General features: G+C 40.7%; 1 protein-coding gene across 1 annotated transcript in view; it reads left to right on the top strand.

The window, feature by feature from the left end:
* The window catches only part of THSD4 (thrombospondin type 1 domain containing 4), a gene marked incomplete at its 5' end in the record, with an annotated part of 228,208 nt that extends 214,200 nt beyond the window's left edge, over window positions 1-14,008 (top strand). The window contains 4 exons of the mRNA XM_084268361.1: window positions 6,873-7,046; window positions 9,826-10,005; window positions 12,723-12,867; window positions 13,815-14,008. Of these exons, the coding sequence (XP_084124487.1) occupies window positions 6,873-7,046; window positions 9,826-10,005; window positions 12,723-12,867; window positions 13,815-13,957 (642 nt within the window). The 3' untranslated portion in view covers window positions 13,958-14,008. The remainder of the gene's footprint in view (window positions 1-6,872; window positions 7,047-9,825; window positions 10,006-12,722; window positions 12,868-13,814) is intronic.
* Between the last annotated feature and the right edge of the window lie 487 nt (window positions 14,009-14,495).

The following is a 14,495-nucleotide window of genomic DNA, read 5'->3' as shown; positions in this document are numbered from 1 at the left end:
GTTGCACATGCAGCAAATAGAGACTTCCAGAACCCTGTCAGAGACCAGTTAGGCACATACTTTTTCTTTCAGCAAGGGATATATCAACCTTCTGCTTCCGGATTTATGTGATACATGGGGCATTTCAGTATAGCCTTGGTTAATTAGCAAAAGAGAAAGCAGAGTAACATGAAAGTTACAATTGTCTTTGCTGCCAACAGGTGTGAAATTTCAGGGTTTGATAACTGATATATATTTGTGCAAAATTTTACAAGGGTATTCTTTCACACAGGGGGAGAAAGAGTTGAATATAGTCACATCTGAGTTTTAAGGAAAGGACAGGGTCTTAATTTAGAATTGCTGGCAAGATTTTGGGTTTTCTTATGGTACTGAAACCTTTTAATTGATGCAGAATCATGCTAGTTGCCTTCATTTTCATTACTAGTGTCTGTGGTTCTGATTTGGAAAACCATACCATTAAATTTCCCTAAACATAACTTCTGCAGTACAATACACATGCACTTAAAAACCTGCAGAGTACATGTAGTTGTGTGTAGGAGTTGTGTCACCTTCCCGGGGTGAGCTGTATGTAGCTTCACTCCACAAATAACAACCTGGCTGCCTTTTCACCATGTTCTCCTGTCTTGATTACCCACAACATGTATTTATGTATTTTATGGCCCACCTGTTTAACCCCATGGCATTGACCTTCTTGGATTCAGCTTCTGCACAGGCTGATTATTTATACATGTAATTAATCCTAAGTGGTTAAAACCCCTCCACATTCTGAAAACAAATCAGTTCTTGATTTATTTTGATAAACAGGTATTGGAATCCATTGTGTGTGTGTTGCACACACGCTTTTACCTGCCAGACTTCAGGAGTATGGCTGCCATGTGGGCACCATGGATGGCAGGGAGGAAGGGAGGAATTAATCCTTTAGATACAAACCCTTATATTCTAAAGAATATATGCTCTGTTATTTATCTTTGAAGTAGATCTAAGTACTATATTCTGATATCCCCCAGGTTCAATCTAAAGAGAAACAGAGTGGAAAAGATTACAGGTTTAAAGTCTCTAGCAGCAAATATGACTCATGTCTTAGATTTCTAGGTGCCTGTCTTTATTGCTTTATCGTTACTACAAGTAAGATAAATAAGTTTCACGGCTTTGTCTTTGACATGATCTTTAACCCCTTTTGATTATAGAGGGTCTGGACAAGGCTTTGGGACGTTCTCACATGCATTTGTAGAAAGCCAGCTTCCCATCTCATAATTCTCATCAGATGCCATACTGCAGAGTTCTACCAAACTGCATCTATTCATCAGTGGAGTAAAGCTGGTGAACCTTAGTGAACTTAACCTCAAAACTGGATTGATGGGAGCAGATGAGATCCTTGTGAGCATTTCACATGACTGATTCTTTGACAGCTCTAATTGCTGGGCAGTTTCCTCCTCCTGTGGGTCAAAAGCGGGAAACGCTGTTCGCCTGATTTACAGCACTGGAGACTCACCACCGTTTCCTTCCTGCTAACTGGAGCATTCCCCTCCTGCATTTCTGTTTACTCCTCTTTGCCATCTCCTCTGTTCATTTATTTCTCATTTTACATTTAGAGAGTACTTAGAAAAGAAGCCAAAATACAAACACTTCTTAGATGTTAATGAGATTCTGAGGCCAAAATAAAATCTTGGGAAGAAAGAAAAAATGCTGCACGTCAGGGAACAGAATCAGAATGGATCAAACACATGCACTGTATGTCACTCTTCATTAAAAGCAGTAATAGCAAGGCTTTTCTAATACCTTTCATTAGAGAACTGTAGTATGCTTTGTAGGAATAAACACTTTATTCCTCACAATCCTAAAGCGTTGTTACCTGACTGGTCAACAAACCTACTTGTACCTGTTAAGTGTGGAATCAGCAATGTACAGCTCACACTTTTTTTCCCTGGTTTTTATTTAAATCTGGATACCACAAGAAAAACCCCCTGGCTCCTGAAAAAACCAAGAGGAGAGACCACCAGTGGAGCTCACACAGGCATTTTGTTATTTTGATTATTGCTGTTAATTTGTTTTCTGTGCAAAATGAGAACAATTTAAAATAGCTCTTTCTTCTGATTTCACGTGGGAATCTCATGTAGATAGGTTTGCATTCTTTATGCCTAAATATGTAACTCCATGATTTGCAATGAAACATATGGCCAGGAGGGTTTTGAATGGGACATTGGCCAAAGGGTGGCCAAGACCTACAGAGATTTCTCTTCTCTTCTCTGGAGGTGATCTGCCTGTGTCACAGTTCAGGTGCTTCAGATGAAAATCAGCATATAAAAGGTGGCGTGACAGGGGAAGAGCCTTGCCAGCTAGGGCCCACAGTGTCCCAGTTAGGTCAGCAGGGCAGACCCAGAGGTGTTAGGCTGGAGGAAGTTAGAGCCCAGATCATCAGACAAGATCATGGTGATGAAGCAGGTCCAAGGTCAAGCTGGGAAGTCAGTCCACAGCTCCGGTCCAGTGACAGTCACTGGGGTCAGACACATCCCAGCGATCCTGGGGCAGGTCCTTGGCGTGTCAGGGTCAGCCCAGAAGTGAGCCCAAGGACAAGGGATCAATGAGGCTGGTGCCCAGGCTGTGGCTGGGGGTAGGCGTGTCTCTGATAAAGCTCTGGCAGGGACTGATGGACTAGGGCCAAGATGAAATGGAGCCCCTGGGCCACAGGCAGGGCTGTGGGTAGAGGCCCCAGGCAAGGCAGGTCAGGCCAGTAAGGCACATGGGTGCACACAGGCCCAGAGAGTCCTTACCGGCCTCGAGGCAAGCGATGGGTATTGTGTGCACCCGAGTAGTGAAGTCTGATGCTAATGTTCCTTACTTCAGACAGCATTGTAATTCAAGAGTACCAGCAGCCTTACCAGCCACATAAAAAGTAGCAGTGTGTATATGGAAGCAATTGGGATCCAGCTGAAGTGCCCAAAAATTCTACTACCATATATCAAAAATGTTGTTACCTTAGAAGGCTGCCATGGGTCTGCTAGGCTGGCTTGGTTTCACTTCTGGTCCAGCACCTACTGAATGCATAAATGCTCTCTAAAGGAAAATAATTTAAATCCAGATATCACAAAGTATTTTCACAAAGTATATTTCTGGCTACACCCCCCTCCCCCTTATTTTTGTAAGAAATAAAGCCTGCTTTACACAGTTTCACTTCCTTTGACAATCTGCCCCCAATCCTCAAACTGCAGCAGAAGTGAGCTTCTGAAATACAATTCTTAGTTTATTATTGGGAAACCAAAGGTTGCATAATCCTTCTAAAATCCTTTCTGAAAGGGATTTTCACAAAGCAGGTCAAATACTGCTAAAGATGTATTTCAGTAATAGATCTTCACTTTCAGTTTTTTCAGCAGCACAACATCAGAAGGATGATTCATAAAAAACTTTACTATCTTGTGGGGAATTAGTAAGATGAGAAAGGTTGAAGTGTGGTAGACAGGATCCCTGCACAAATGGGGATGTTTTACTGGAACTCAATTGGTGGTTATTTAACAATTTAATTACAGCCACGAGGGATGCTGGGACCTGGGTGAAGGGGCCCTCCAGTTGCAGTAGATTTCCTGCTGCCTGTTCCTTGCAGTCTGTTGCTCTAGCTGAGGGCAATGAGTAGTGCTGGCACCTTAATGAAAGGGAACTTGCACCTTTACAGAGGCTTTTTGCTCTACTGGGCCTTGTGGCTGTGACAGAAATTCAGGTTTCCACTTGCACTTTTCCAAGTTTGCAGGAACTAGCCAGATTTTCCTGGACTGCTGTTAGAGTTGTTTTCTGACAGCTATAAATGAGCACTGAATTGGGGATGTGTGTTATTTTTAGTTTTTAAGGGGAATGGAAAGCTTCTGAAACTGAACTCATGAGGGAAGGATCTCGGGAAGAAGGGAAACATCAGACTCCTTCAAACTAGGGAGGGTGTTCCACAGATGAAGGTTTCTGAGGAATTTCTGCCAATTAAAACAAGACAGTGAAACAAAATATCTTTAATAATAGGACCAGAACAGAGAAGTTGCAGCTTGTGAAAGTTCTTCATGACATACAGTGTTAGGGTATGGCAGTTACTGTGTATTAATGCAGCAAATCAATGGCACAAAATTGCAAGTAGTGGGTGTGTCAGTGTGAAAACACTCCCTGCTCGCGCCCCAGGGCCTGGAAACCACAGCTTTCACATGGAAGGTTTTCACTGAAAGGAAACAAAAAACATGAAAAGCCAAACACTTAGCACAGGAACGTTCAGGTTTGAGTTTGCTTTGTAAATCCTTTGAGAGCAGTCAATCTGTAGTAAAATCTTGCAGCAGAGGGTGGAACAACCCTATACCTTGCCAATTGGTATTTCCTTTGTTATTTGATATGTAAGCCTAGTTCATGCATAATCATTTAAAACATAAGACTATGGAGGTTTTCTGGATGACTTTATAGACTAAACTCATTCCCAGCTCTGGTTTGCAAGGCAGAAAAGCAAATTAGATTGTCAAATGACAATTACATAGAAGAAAAGTATGTGCAGAGTAGGGGCGCAGTTCTGGATGCGTAACGTGATCGGACATACTGCTTGGGCATAAAACACCAGCAGACACCAAGTCCATTCCTGCAGAGTGGGGCTGAAAGGCAGCTGTTTTACAGGCTTCAGCTGAACAGTTTACCCAGGAGTGGAGGGTTTGAAATGGGTTCAGTTTAGTTGAGACGAAGTTTACATAAACAGGACAATGCTCTTGTATTTTCAAGACTTTGCCAATTTCTGTTGAAGAGACCTCCTTAGCCCAATCTGGTTTGCTGAGGAGATAACTCTGTTTTACACTCTGTGACAGTGGAAAATTTTGCTCTGCAGCACCAACAGAAAAGGTTCGTTATGTTACCTGTAATTTAAGAGAAGCTTAATTATTCAGCCTTGCAGATGGAGGAAGAAACCATTCCAAACTCCAAGCAATTTTTTCCTATTCCTGCAGAGTACATAAACGTCTTTTTAAACCCTAAATTTCTAGTTATTCCAAACTTGTGTTTTGATAAAAAAATTAATTTAAAAAAAGTTAAAAGTTGAATCACTTCTTCATTTTTCTGGGGATTCCATTTCAGTAAAGCTTTGCCCTTCTGTTGGACCATCCAACACCAACTTGCTGATGGGAAAAATGTTGTGTATCTGTGGGATAAATACAACGTGACTATGTGTTTCACACAGATAGCCCTGCAAGCCTCAGTCTGAGGGAGGAAAGAGAAGTTTGCAACCAGCTGTACTGGCCTCTCTTGAGGAGATGAATGACTTTGTTGGTTAATCCCATTATTAATGCTGGTGCTGTCATGGCATCTACAGGGTGTGAACCCTCACGTCATGGCTGATGGGTGCCAAATCAAGCTAGTGGGTAACTCTGTGTCTCAGTACCAGTTCTTTGAATTACTCTTCCTTTTATTCACTAAAATGTAAGAAACTGTTCCGATCCAGTGTCACATTCATTCACATGTGTGCCAGTCATTGTGGAAGCAATACAGAGTTTCTCCTACATTTAACATGCTAATTACATTGTATGTTAAAAATAAAATCTGAAATGTCAATCAAATGCACCTTCCCCCCCATACAGTACATGCTCATTAGTAGGTTTCTTTGCATCCGTAATGGAGCTGGTTGCAGTAGCTGAAATTCAGTTATATAAATACCTTTCAGCAAGCTGCACGTGGCCTTTTCTTTATTTTCATGGTGTGCACCTGCAAGGCCAAATGTATTTTAAAAGAAAAGGAAGATTAAGAAAGACTTAAGAAAAAAAACCCCAAAACCCCAGTCTAACACCAAAATCACCTGTTTCCCTGGCATGTGCTTGTCTCTCAAATGTCAGTAGTTTGAAGCTGCCCAGAACAGTGGAATCTCAGAGACTCTCCCAGTGAAGATGAATGACCAAACTGTAAGGGCAGCATAAAGGGAATTTATCCTGTGTGATTTCTGGATGATGTGTATGCTGTCTCCAAATATGAGACACAAGAATTTGCATATAGTTATTTATTAAGAGCTTTCAGAACTTAGCAGTAAGAGGTTGGGAATGGTGAATGTTAGTCATTCATTGGGATTAGTCATTTACTAGTAGGACTAGGAGTCCTTTCAACACTGAATTTAAAGAAACTTTTAGAGCCTTGAATTTACATCAACTTTACATAAATTTACATGAACTTTAGCTCTTCTACTAAAACAAATCAACAACTTGCACCTGAAATGGGTTGGGCAATAATTAGAGCTAGTTACAGTTATTTGCTGAGGATTTACCTGAATGTTTTGAAAGCACCTGCCAAACAATTTTACATTTCCCAATTTTTTTGTGCTCTGATACCCTGTGAACTTGCTGTATGGAAAATTCCAGGATGCTCTCTGCAGTCATTTTACTGCCAAGGCCACAGCCCTCAGAGTCCTTCCTGCCTCCTCCTCTCAGCCAGAGGAAGAGCTCACCTGGCTGTGAACCTACTCAAACAGTGGGGGGAGAAACTCACAGAACAATTCAAAGGCTGGAATGTGACTGCTGTCTCAAAAGCTGCTTATTGAAGTTACCCCTTCTCAGATGTATTAATTGGTACACAAAAAAGAGGACTAAAATTAGAGCTGAAAGAATCTACAGACAGGGAGAAGGAAGGGAAAGTAAGAAAGATAATAAAAAGCTATTTAAAAAAGGATTTCTTTCTAATCCTTCAGTGTCTTTCCTCTGAGACTGCAAAGGACAGGTGCTACTTGTATTGGAAAGTGTGAGACTGGTAAGATGAGTTGGTACAGCTGACTTACAAGTAATAATTGCCTTTGTGTAAGTAAATGTACTTGCTGTGGTGGCTGCTTCTCCTGATAGCAGCCTGGAGGATGAACTAGTGAACATCTTCTGCCCTTTGCTCCCCAGTGTTCTGCAGAATGCGGTGAGGGGGTCCGCACGCGCTCGGTGGTTTGCATGACGAACCACATCAGCAGTTTGCCCCTGGAGGGCTGTGGCAACAACAGACCCTCTGAAACAACGTCCTGTAACAACGGGCCCTGTGCTGGCAGAGTGGAGTGGTTTGCTGGGGGCTGGACACAGGTAAGCTCTATGTCTAACATATGTACTTGTTTGCTGGTTTGTCATTTTTAGCTTAAAAAATGTGTGTTTGTGCAGTGATGGGTGATGTAAGGTGTGTCTAGGTAAGGGATTTCTCTCTGCAGTGTTTGGGTATGGTTCTTCTCTTTGTTGCTGAGTTGATGTTCAATAGTTTTCATTACCTGCTTTTTTTTTCTTTTTTACTTTGATGAAAATAAAGATTTTGTTTGTCTCTTCCTCTGTACTTAAATTTTTCTTTCTCAGCTCCTGACACAGTGTATTTCTAAAATGAAAGAGAACAGAAAGCTGCTTAGCCGTTCAGGGGAATGCTAAAGCAACAGCTTTGAAAGTGGAGCCTTTGTGCTCACGCTATCTGCAGGCCTGTGTATTCAGGGAATATTCAAAGGATAAACAAGGCAAAAAACAATGGTTAAACCCCAAAGTTAGCTTGGTATCATTGTGCTGAAGTTTGTGATAATAGCTGAAAAGACCAGATGTTTTTAGGGACCTGTATCCCTCCCAGTGGTCTTTCCTCAAGGTACACTTTTCCTAGTTGATCCATATCTCAGTAGTTCACATTCTAAAGATTTCAACTGTCATGAAGACATTAAGGTGTTTCTAAAGCTATCAGCTGGTGCCCAAAGCTTTAGGTGTCTCCATGTACGCTCTCCTATACCCCAGGGGGCTTTTGGGCTGCTGGTACCAGCACTTGATGAAGTGGCTGGGGACAAGTCCCTTGGCTGTGCTGGTAGCTCACTGCATTTCAGATTCCAAGATCCTTCCAGGTGATCAGGAGTTGGAAAATAAACTGGTACAGCTGAGGTAGAGATTTCAGGGCCACTACCATGCTAATGCTTTCCAGTGTAAGTGATTCTGCGATTTGTATTGTGTAAGAGTAATAACAAGTTTAACACATACTTAGCTGCAGCTCTAATAACAGGTAACACCTGGGCCTTGTTATTTGCACAGCTCCCTCCATGCAGGTGAATAGGAGGAGCTTTGCATCCATTCTTGCTACTGCAGAGAGAAGCATTCAGTAAAGTCATCCTTACTGTTCTGAAGAAGAAAGTTTCCATCCTTTACAGTTTCCTGTTCTTTTAAGCTAATTCACCTTCTTCCTTTACATGAGGTTGAATTTTTTTGATCCATACCAAGGGTACAGAATCTTGGCTGTGTGTTCTCTGAAAGAAGCACCTGACAACAGCTGTTCTACAAGCCAAACACCAACTTCTGAATACCAGAATGACAGCAGACAGTCAGTAGACCAGAGCAGGAGGGAACACTGGTGGATGACTTTCCTTCTTATGCTTTGCTAGAGCCAAGGCTGTATGTTCAGTCAGATACTGACTTTTGGAGGAGCGTTAACAGAGACCAGTGACAGAGATGGTCAGTGTTAAAGAAAGTGCAGTTATGCTGTTTCTTGTTGAGTTTATTTGGGTGCATTCAGCTCAAGGTTCTTCAAAAAGCTGAAGCTTTTTGTAGGTATCTGGTAAGAGGATCATAAATTCCACCCAGAATATCAGTGAAATCCCTGCTTCTAATAACATTTGCTTGGTTCAGGCTAGAAAAAGTCTATGAAAATCAGTCCTCTATGCAACATAGAAACCAATATGATGCTGGAATCATCTTCTAAAACCCTTTTTATAAGTGCCAGGAACAGTATTGTGTGTGTATTTAACCTTTAAATGGGCAGTAAGAGTTCCCGTGAGTCAAATTTGCTTTTCAGAACTGGAACCAACCCAGCATCACATAGGTACTTGCACACATGAAACCAACACCCTGGCAGAGCCAGGCATGAACACCCTGGCAGAGCCAGGCATTCTCCAAAATCCATGCAGAATGGGGGGGGGTGGCTTTACAGCTGCAAAACTGTGCTCTAGCCTTATCAGCCTCAGAGGTTCGGAGCAGTGCACACAATGCTGCTTCAGCAAGAAGCAGTTACACTGTTTATGGAGAAAGAAAGTTATGCTTCTCTTTTTATTGGAAAAATAAATTCCCGTTTCCTTTTGTAGCTACAGGCAAACCCAAACCTTCAGATTTCTCCAAAAGCACACTGACAGTCACATGCCATCTTCATAAAAATAACTGTAAATATATTTTCAGTCTATGGGGAATAAAAATTCACCTAAGTACAGTTTTAACCTCTGTAACCATTTTTAAGATTAAAAATTAAATATGTAATAGCTGACAGAGTCAATAGTCACTTGCTGAATTAAGTCATTGCTGTATCCTTCAGTATTTTCTTGTCCTGTTTCCTAACAGGGACTGCTGGCTACTGTGTTCTGTGTTAGAACTACATATAAATAGTGATAGTAACAACAACCACCACCAACCAAGGTTTATCTAGGCACCTGTTCTGGTTTAGAGGGATAAAAACCCTACTGCATGCACCTAAGGAATACTTTGCTCTCTTTCTTTTCAAGTCATACATAATGCCAGTGATGGAAGAAAAGATAGAGTTTAAGTTCGTTTTGCTGAGGAAAGAACATACAGAAGTAAGAAGATGGATTTTGGGATATTATTGTATGGATATGTGTCCAAGTATAGGGAATAGGCAAAATTTAGCCAATTTTCCTGTTTTAATTTAAAATGCAAGTACTTGTATGTGGTGGTGTTTGGGGGATTGTTGGTTGGTTTGGTTTATTGTGTGTTATTGGGGTTTTTTTCCCCCCAGAAAGAAATAATGTGGAGAAACATGTTATTTTGGAACCAAGTTGGGGGACATAATTAGAATAACCAATTCCATTGATTTTTTTTTGTTGTTGTTGTTCCCTTGATGCAGTGCTCTACTGAATGTGGCAGTGGAACTCAACAGAGAGAAGTCATTTGTGTTAGGAAAACTGAAGGTAATTTTGATGTTTTGAACCCATATGAATGTTCATATTTGGAACAACCTCCCAGCCAGCAATCCTGCTACCTCAAGCCCTGTGGATCTAAGTGGTTTCACACAGAATGGAGCACAGTAAGTCTATCATGCTTTTCTGTATCTAACTTCGTTTGATGCAGCTTTTTCTGTGTACATTGAAAAACAACACCATGTGGATAAAACTGTTGATCCTGAAATTGATCTAATGCTGCACAGGAATGATGCTAAGAAGAAAGCAATACTCTTTAGCACCCAGTGGAGCTTAAGAATGTTAGGATGTATTTGAAGAGGAGGAGACACTGCATAGTTGTCTTTTCATCACTGATCTCTTCTCCCAAGAGTTTACCTGTTTCAGAAAGTTGGTTTGCCCCTTAATGAAACTGTGCAGTGCACGAAGAAGTTCCTTTTAGAGCTCTCGTTTCATTAAAATTAAGGAGAAATTAATAAAGAATGAGGGATGTATTGAGTTTTTGAAGTCCGTTTTACCATTTTACTGTAAGCTCCTCACTGTAATTGTTGGAACTTTACTGAGAAAAAACTTACCAGCTTCCCCTGGAAGCAGACCTGCTACATTCACAAATGCCACAAAATCTTTGGGCTTATCTATCTTTCCATCACTCCATATACCTGAGAAAGCTTGTTGGATTTTTACCAAGAAATCAACATGTTTCTCCTAAATCAAAATGATAAAGTCCATTGTCATCTCAAAATGAAAAATGGTGTGAAAGCTACTTAGATGATATCATATCTAAGCAACTTACTCCCTTGAGCCTTGAATCAAATTCAGAATGACAGCTCTGAGATGTGGAAGCACCCTCCGATGCCTTCCGTTTGAGTTCTCTTAGTCAGGAACTTTTGGAAATACCTCATCCATCTGACAGAAGAGAAAGAAATCATGTTGGTTTTCCCTTGTATTTAGTTATTTGACTGGCCTACTAGCAGCACTAAAAAGTGGAAAAGAAGGTAGGAATGGTTTTAACAAAGTAAGTCAGCAAGGGGAATCCTGATCCTTCTCCCTTAACTGCAGGTATAGATGTTTATTTGAAAACAACATCCAAGTTAGGCTCATAATAAAGCCATGTAGGTTGAAGTACGTTCTTTGATGTTGGGGGAAATTCTTTGGATTCTTTACTGAGCTTTTAGTTAGATTAAATAACTTCCCTGTAGCAAACCCATCAGCAAACTCATTTTCAATTGTGAACTTGCAGGTGCGTAGCCACAAGAGATGCAGCCGTCTGCATCCTCGGAATGCAGATAGGTACATGAAAATCTATGCTCTTTTTGCAGGCACAGAAGCAGTGAGGTGCCAAGATTCAGAATCTGACACTTAGACATCCCTAGTTACTGCTTAAGTAATTTCCTAAGAATTGGCCTTTGTGACCATCTTCACTGGAAGAACAAATACGTGTGCCAGTTGAGGTTTTACAAGATCACATTCCAAGTGTTTTTCAGTTCTCCTTCTGATGCTGTTTCTGTACCAGCAGACTGTGTGGTATTTTGTAGTGTGAGACCTGAAGAGAAAGGAGAATGGGTTGAGCTCTGAGCAGAATAGCTGGTTCTGGGCCCCTGGACTACTGATTTGCAACCGTCCGGTCTGTATCTTCAGCAGCCTTTCTGTATGACCAGGATAAAGGCATGGCCTCTCAGTCATGGAGGTTAAATGTTGGCTAACACAGGATGCTGTGGTTTGTGGATAGTGTGTTCTACAGAACGTGTAAACTGTCTCAGCTCTACTTTAAGTGCTTAAGATCTCTACAAACCTGAACTGAAGTTCTGTTTTTGCCTGTGGGATAATTACAATATCTTATGTAGGATGGAACAAGAGTAATTGTACAAAAACCTGCGTTCTGTGACACACCACAGGGCTATGTCTTTTCTAAGGCAGGGAAAGGTTGTACTTAAAGTTGAAAGAGCAATTTATTAATATATTAGTAAGAATGTTTCAGTTAGTGTGCTACAATATCTGATTTTATGGTAGCGATAGGGGGCTTTTTTCAGTGTTAGGAAAAAGAAATAATTATGCCAAAAAGTCAGAAAGAAAACATTCTTACGAGTTTGGGGCTATTAAGGTTTTAATCATTATAAATGACCCAGGTTTAATTAAGTTTGTGAGCATTTAGGTCAAACTGGACAATGAGCCAAATCTCAACGACCTCACTCAGGCGAAATTCTTGAAGTCAACAGGGGATTTGCCTCAGTATGGGCAGAAGTGTGTAATAATTGGCTTCAGAAATGCGTGACAAGCAAGTACAAAAGTCTCTGGCTTTGTAACAGACTTTGAAGGAGCACAGAAATATTTTCTTTAGAAATTCAAAGAAGGCTATAATGCGTAGTAAAAACGTTGTGCTGCAAGAAGTGAAATAATTGAGCCCTAGAAAATCATTCCTGATGGTAGTAAATGGAGGCAAAAGGGCAACGGAGGCCAGTGCGGTCAAGCAGTAAAGCCCAGTGCAGAAAGTTCTTAAAGGAAGCAGTTTGAACACTGTGGAAAGAGTAGGTTTGGGAGATAGGTATAAATAAGCAGAGAAGAACAAGACTAATTAATAGAAGCAGCTGACTCATACACTCAGAAAGGGAAATACTCTAGCATGCTTTCAGCTGTGCAGTTCTTGTCTAAAAAAAGCTCCTGAACCTTTAAGGAAACGGCACCTGCATGCTCAGGTCTGTACAGCTTAAACCAAAACCCAACAGAAGTGGTGAAGTTGAAGAAAGGCTACAGCGACGCCTGGGTCTGGCTCCAAGGTTCCCATTCCTTTGGTTTTGTTTTCTCACATCTCAGATGGCCTTCATGAGCTTCAGTCTTTGTGTTTCAGTGTTCCAAGTCCTGTGAAGGAGGGTTTCGGGTTCGAGAGGTACGATGTCTATCAGATGACATGACAGCCAGTACTCAGTGTGATCCACAGCTTAAACCTGAAGAAAAAGAGCCATGTAACACACAAGATTGTATCCCTGAAATAGGTAAGGAAGAGGGAGCTTCTGCTTTAACTGCTGAACTCCATCTAGTGGAGAAAATACTTACTAATGCTGCATAGGTTTAAGAGTATATTTTCTTTATCAAGTTCAGGGGGTTATTTTTACACAAAATAGAGCTCTTTTCTATGCTGTGAAAGTAGGCTTTCATTTCTGATTAAAAATGTTTCCCTTGTTACATGTAAGAAACTGGCTTGCTTTTAAAGCTGCTGAGAATGTGAGAAATCTGTTCCTGTGAAAATGGTACATGCAGGGTGTCTTTATGCAGCCTCCTCACGTTCTCAAAGGTTCCTCCTGGCAGAGGCTCTAAACAAAAAAAGGACCATGTATACAACACGTGCATGTGTAATACACTGTATTTGGGAACAGGTTCTATAAGAACCAATAACATTAACCTAAGACATCAAGGGCAGTTAAGCAATTTTCTTTTATATAGAATAAATGTACACACACACATAATTTGGCATTGGAATTAGTCATTCATCTCCTACAGATATGATTTTAATAGTAATGAGAATGACTAGGGAAAGGAAGATGTAACTATTTAGAAATAGTTTTAACTCTTCTACAACAATTTTCATTTGAGAATTATTCTTAAACATAATCTTATATAAAACCCTGGTATACTGATGTTTTAAAATTGTAATGGTTTTGTGTTGTTATTTCATCTTTGGAAACAGGTTTGTGCAGATTTGCTCCTTTTTACATCTGCTGTTAGTGCTTTGTCAGCCAGTCTCTTTCTCAACACCTGGGTTTCTGGGATCACATACCTGATCATATGCAAATCTTAGTTGTCATTTAAAAAATATTCCTAGCCCTGTTGGTTGCAAAGGAAAGCTTAAAAATCACAGAATTCTAGGGGTTAGGAGGGACCTCAGGAGAGGTGGTTTAATACTGTTTCCTTCAGATTCTTCTCTCTTCCTTTATCTCCACAGATGAGAACTGCAAAGACAAATACTACAACTGCAATGTGGTGGTCCAGGCCCGGCTCTGTGTCTACACCTATTACAAAACAGCCTGCTGTGCATCCTGTACACGTGTGGCAAACAGACAGTCAGGCTTTCTAGGACGTAGATAACAAACACCCTTCTACCCAAAGCGGCAATGTGGTTCTTCAGATGGAGCTTGAACAGTGTTATTCTTTGACTGCAGCAGGTTTTAGACTCTATGGGATGGTTTTTTCTGTTGCTGAGTACATGGAGACTATGGTTAAATCTCACACCCTTTCAGTTATCTGCAGTTATCATTTTTAAAATGTTTGTTGTAAAACCATGATCTTTTTAAAGCATTCATTTTTAATGATACTATTCTTTGTGCCTGCTCATCAGATAATTATTTAAAGAACGTATCAGCCTTATTATTATGAAATCAATGAAAACTAAATCAGTCACAGGCAATTACTGGAGATATTGGACCAGTATGGATGTAGCTGCTGCATTATTTTCTGAGTGCTTACTCTTATTTGGTGTTTTGGACTGCCATAAATTAGGTGGCTAAATCAATGAAATGTGCACATGAGAAAAATTACTTCACAGAGAACCAGACCCTTGAAGACCCATTTATCATCAGTTTTGTAGCACTCTACCATATCTTCTTAATTATTTCAGTCCATTCAT

Source organism: Gallinula chloropus (genome assembly GCF_964237585.1).
Source record: "Gallinula chloropus genome assembly, chromosome: 9".
NCBI classification, from domain to species: domain Eukaryota; kingdom Metazoa; phylum Chordata; class Aves; order Gruiformes; family Rallidae; genus Gallinula; species Gallinula chloropus.
This window is presented reverse-complemented; position numbering and strand designations above follow the sequence as displayed.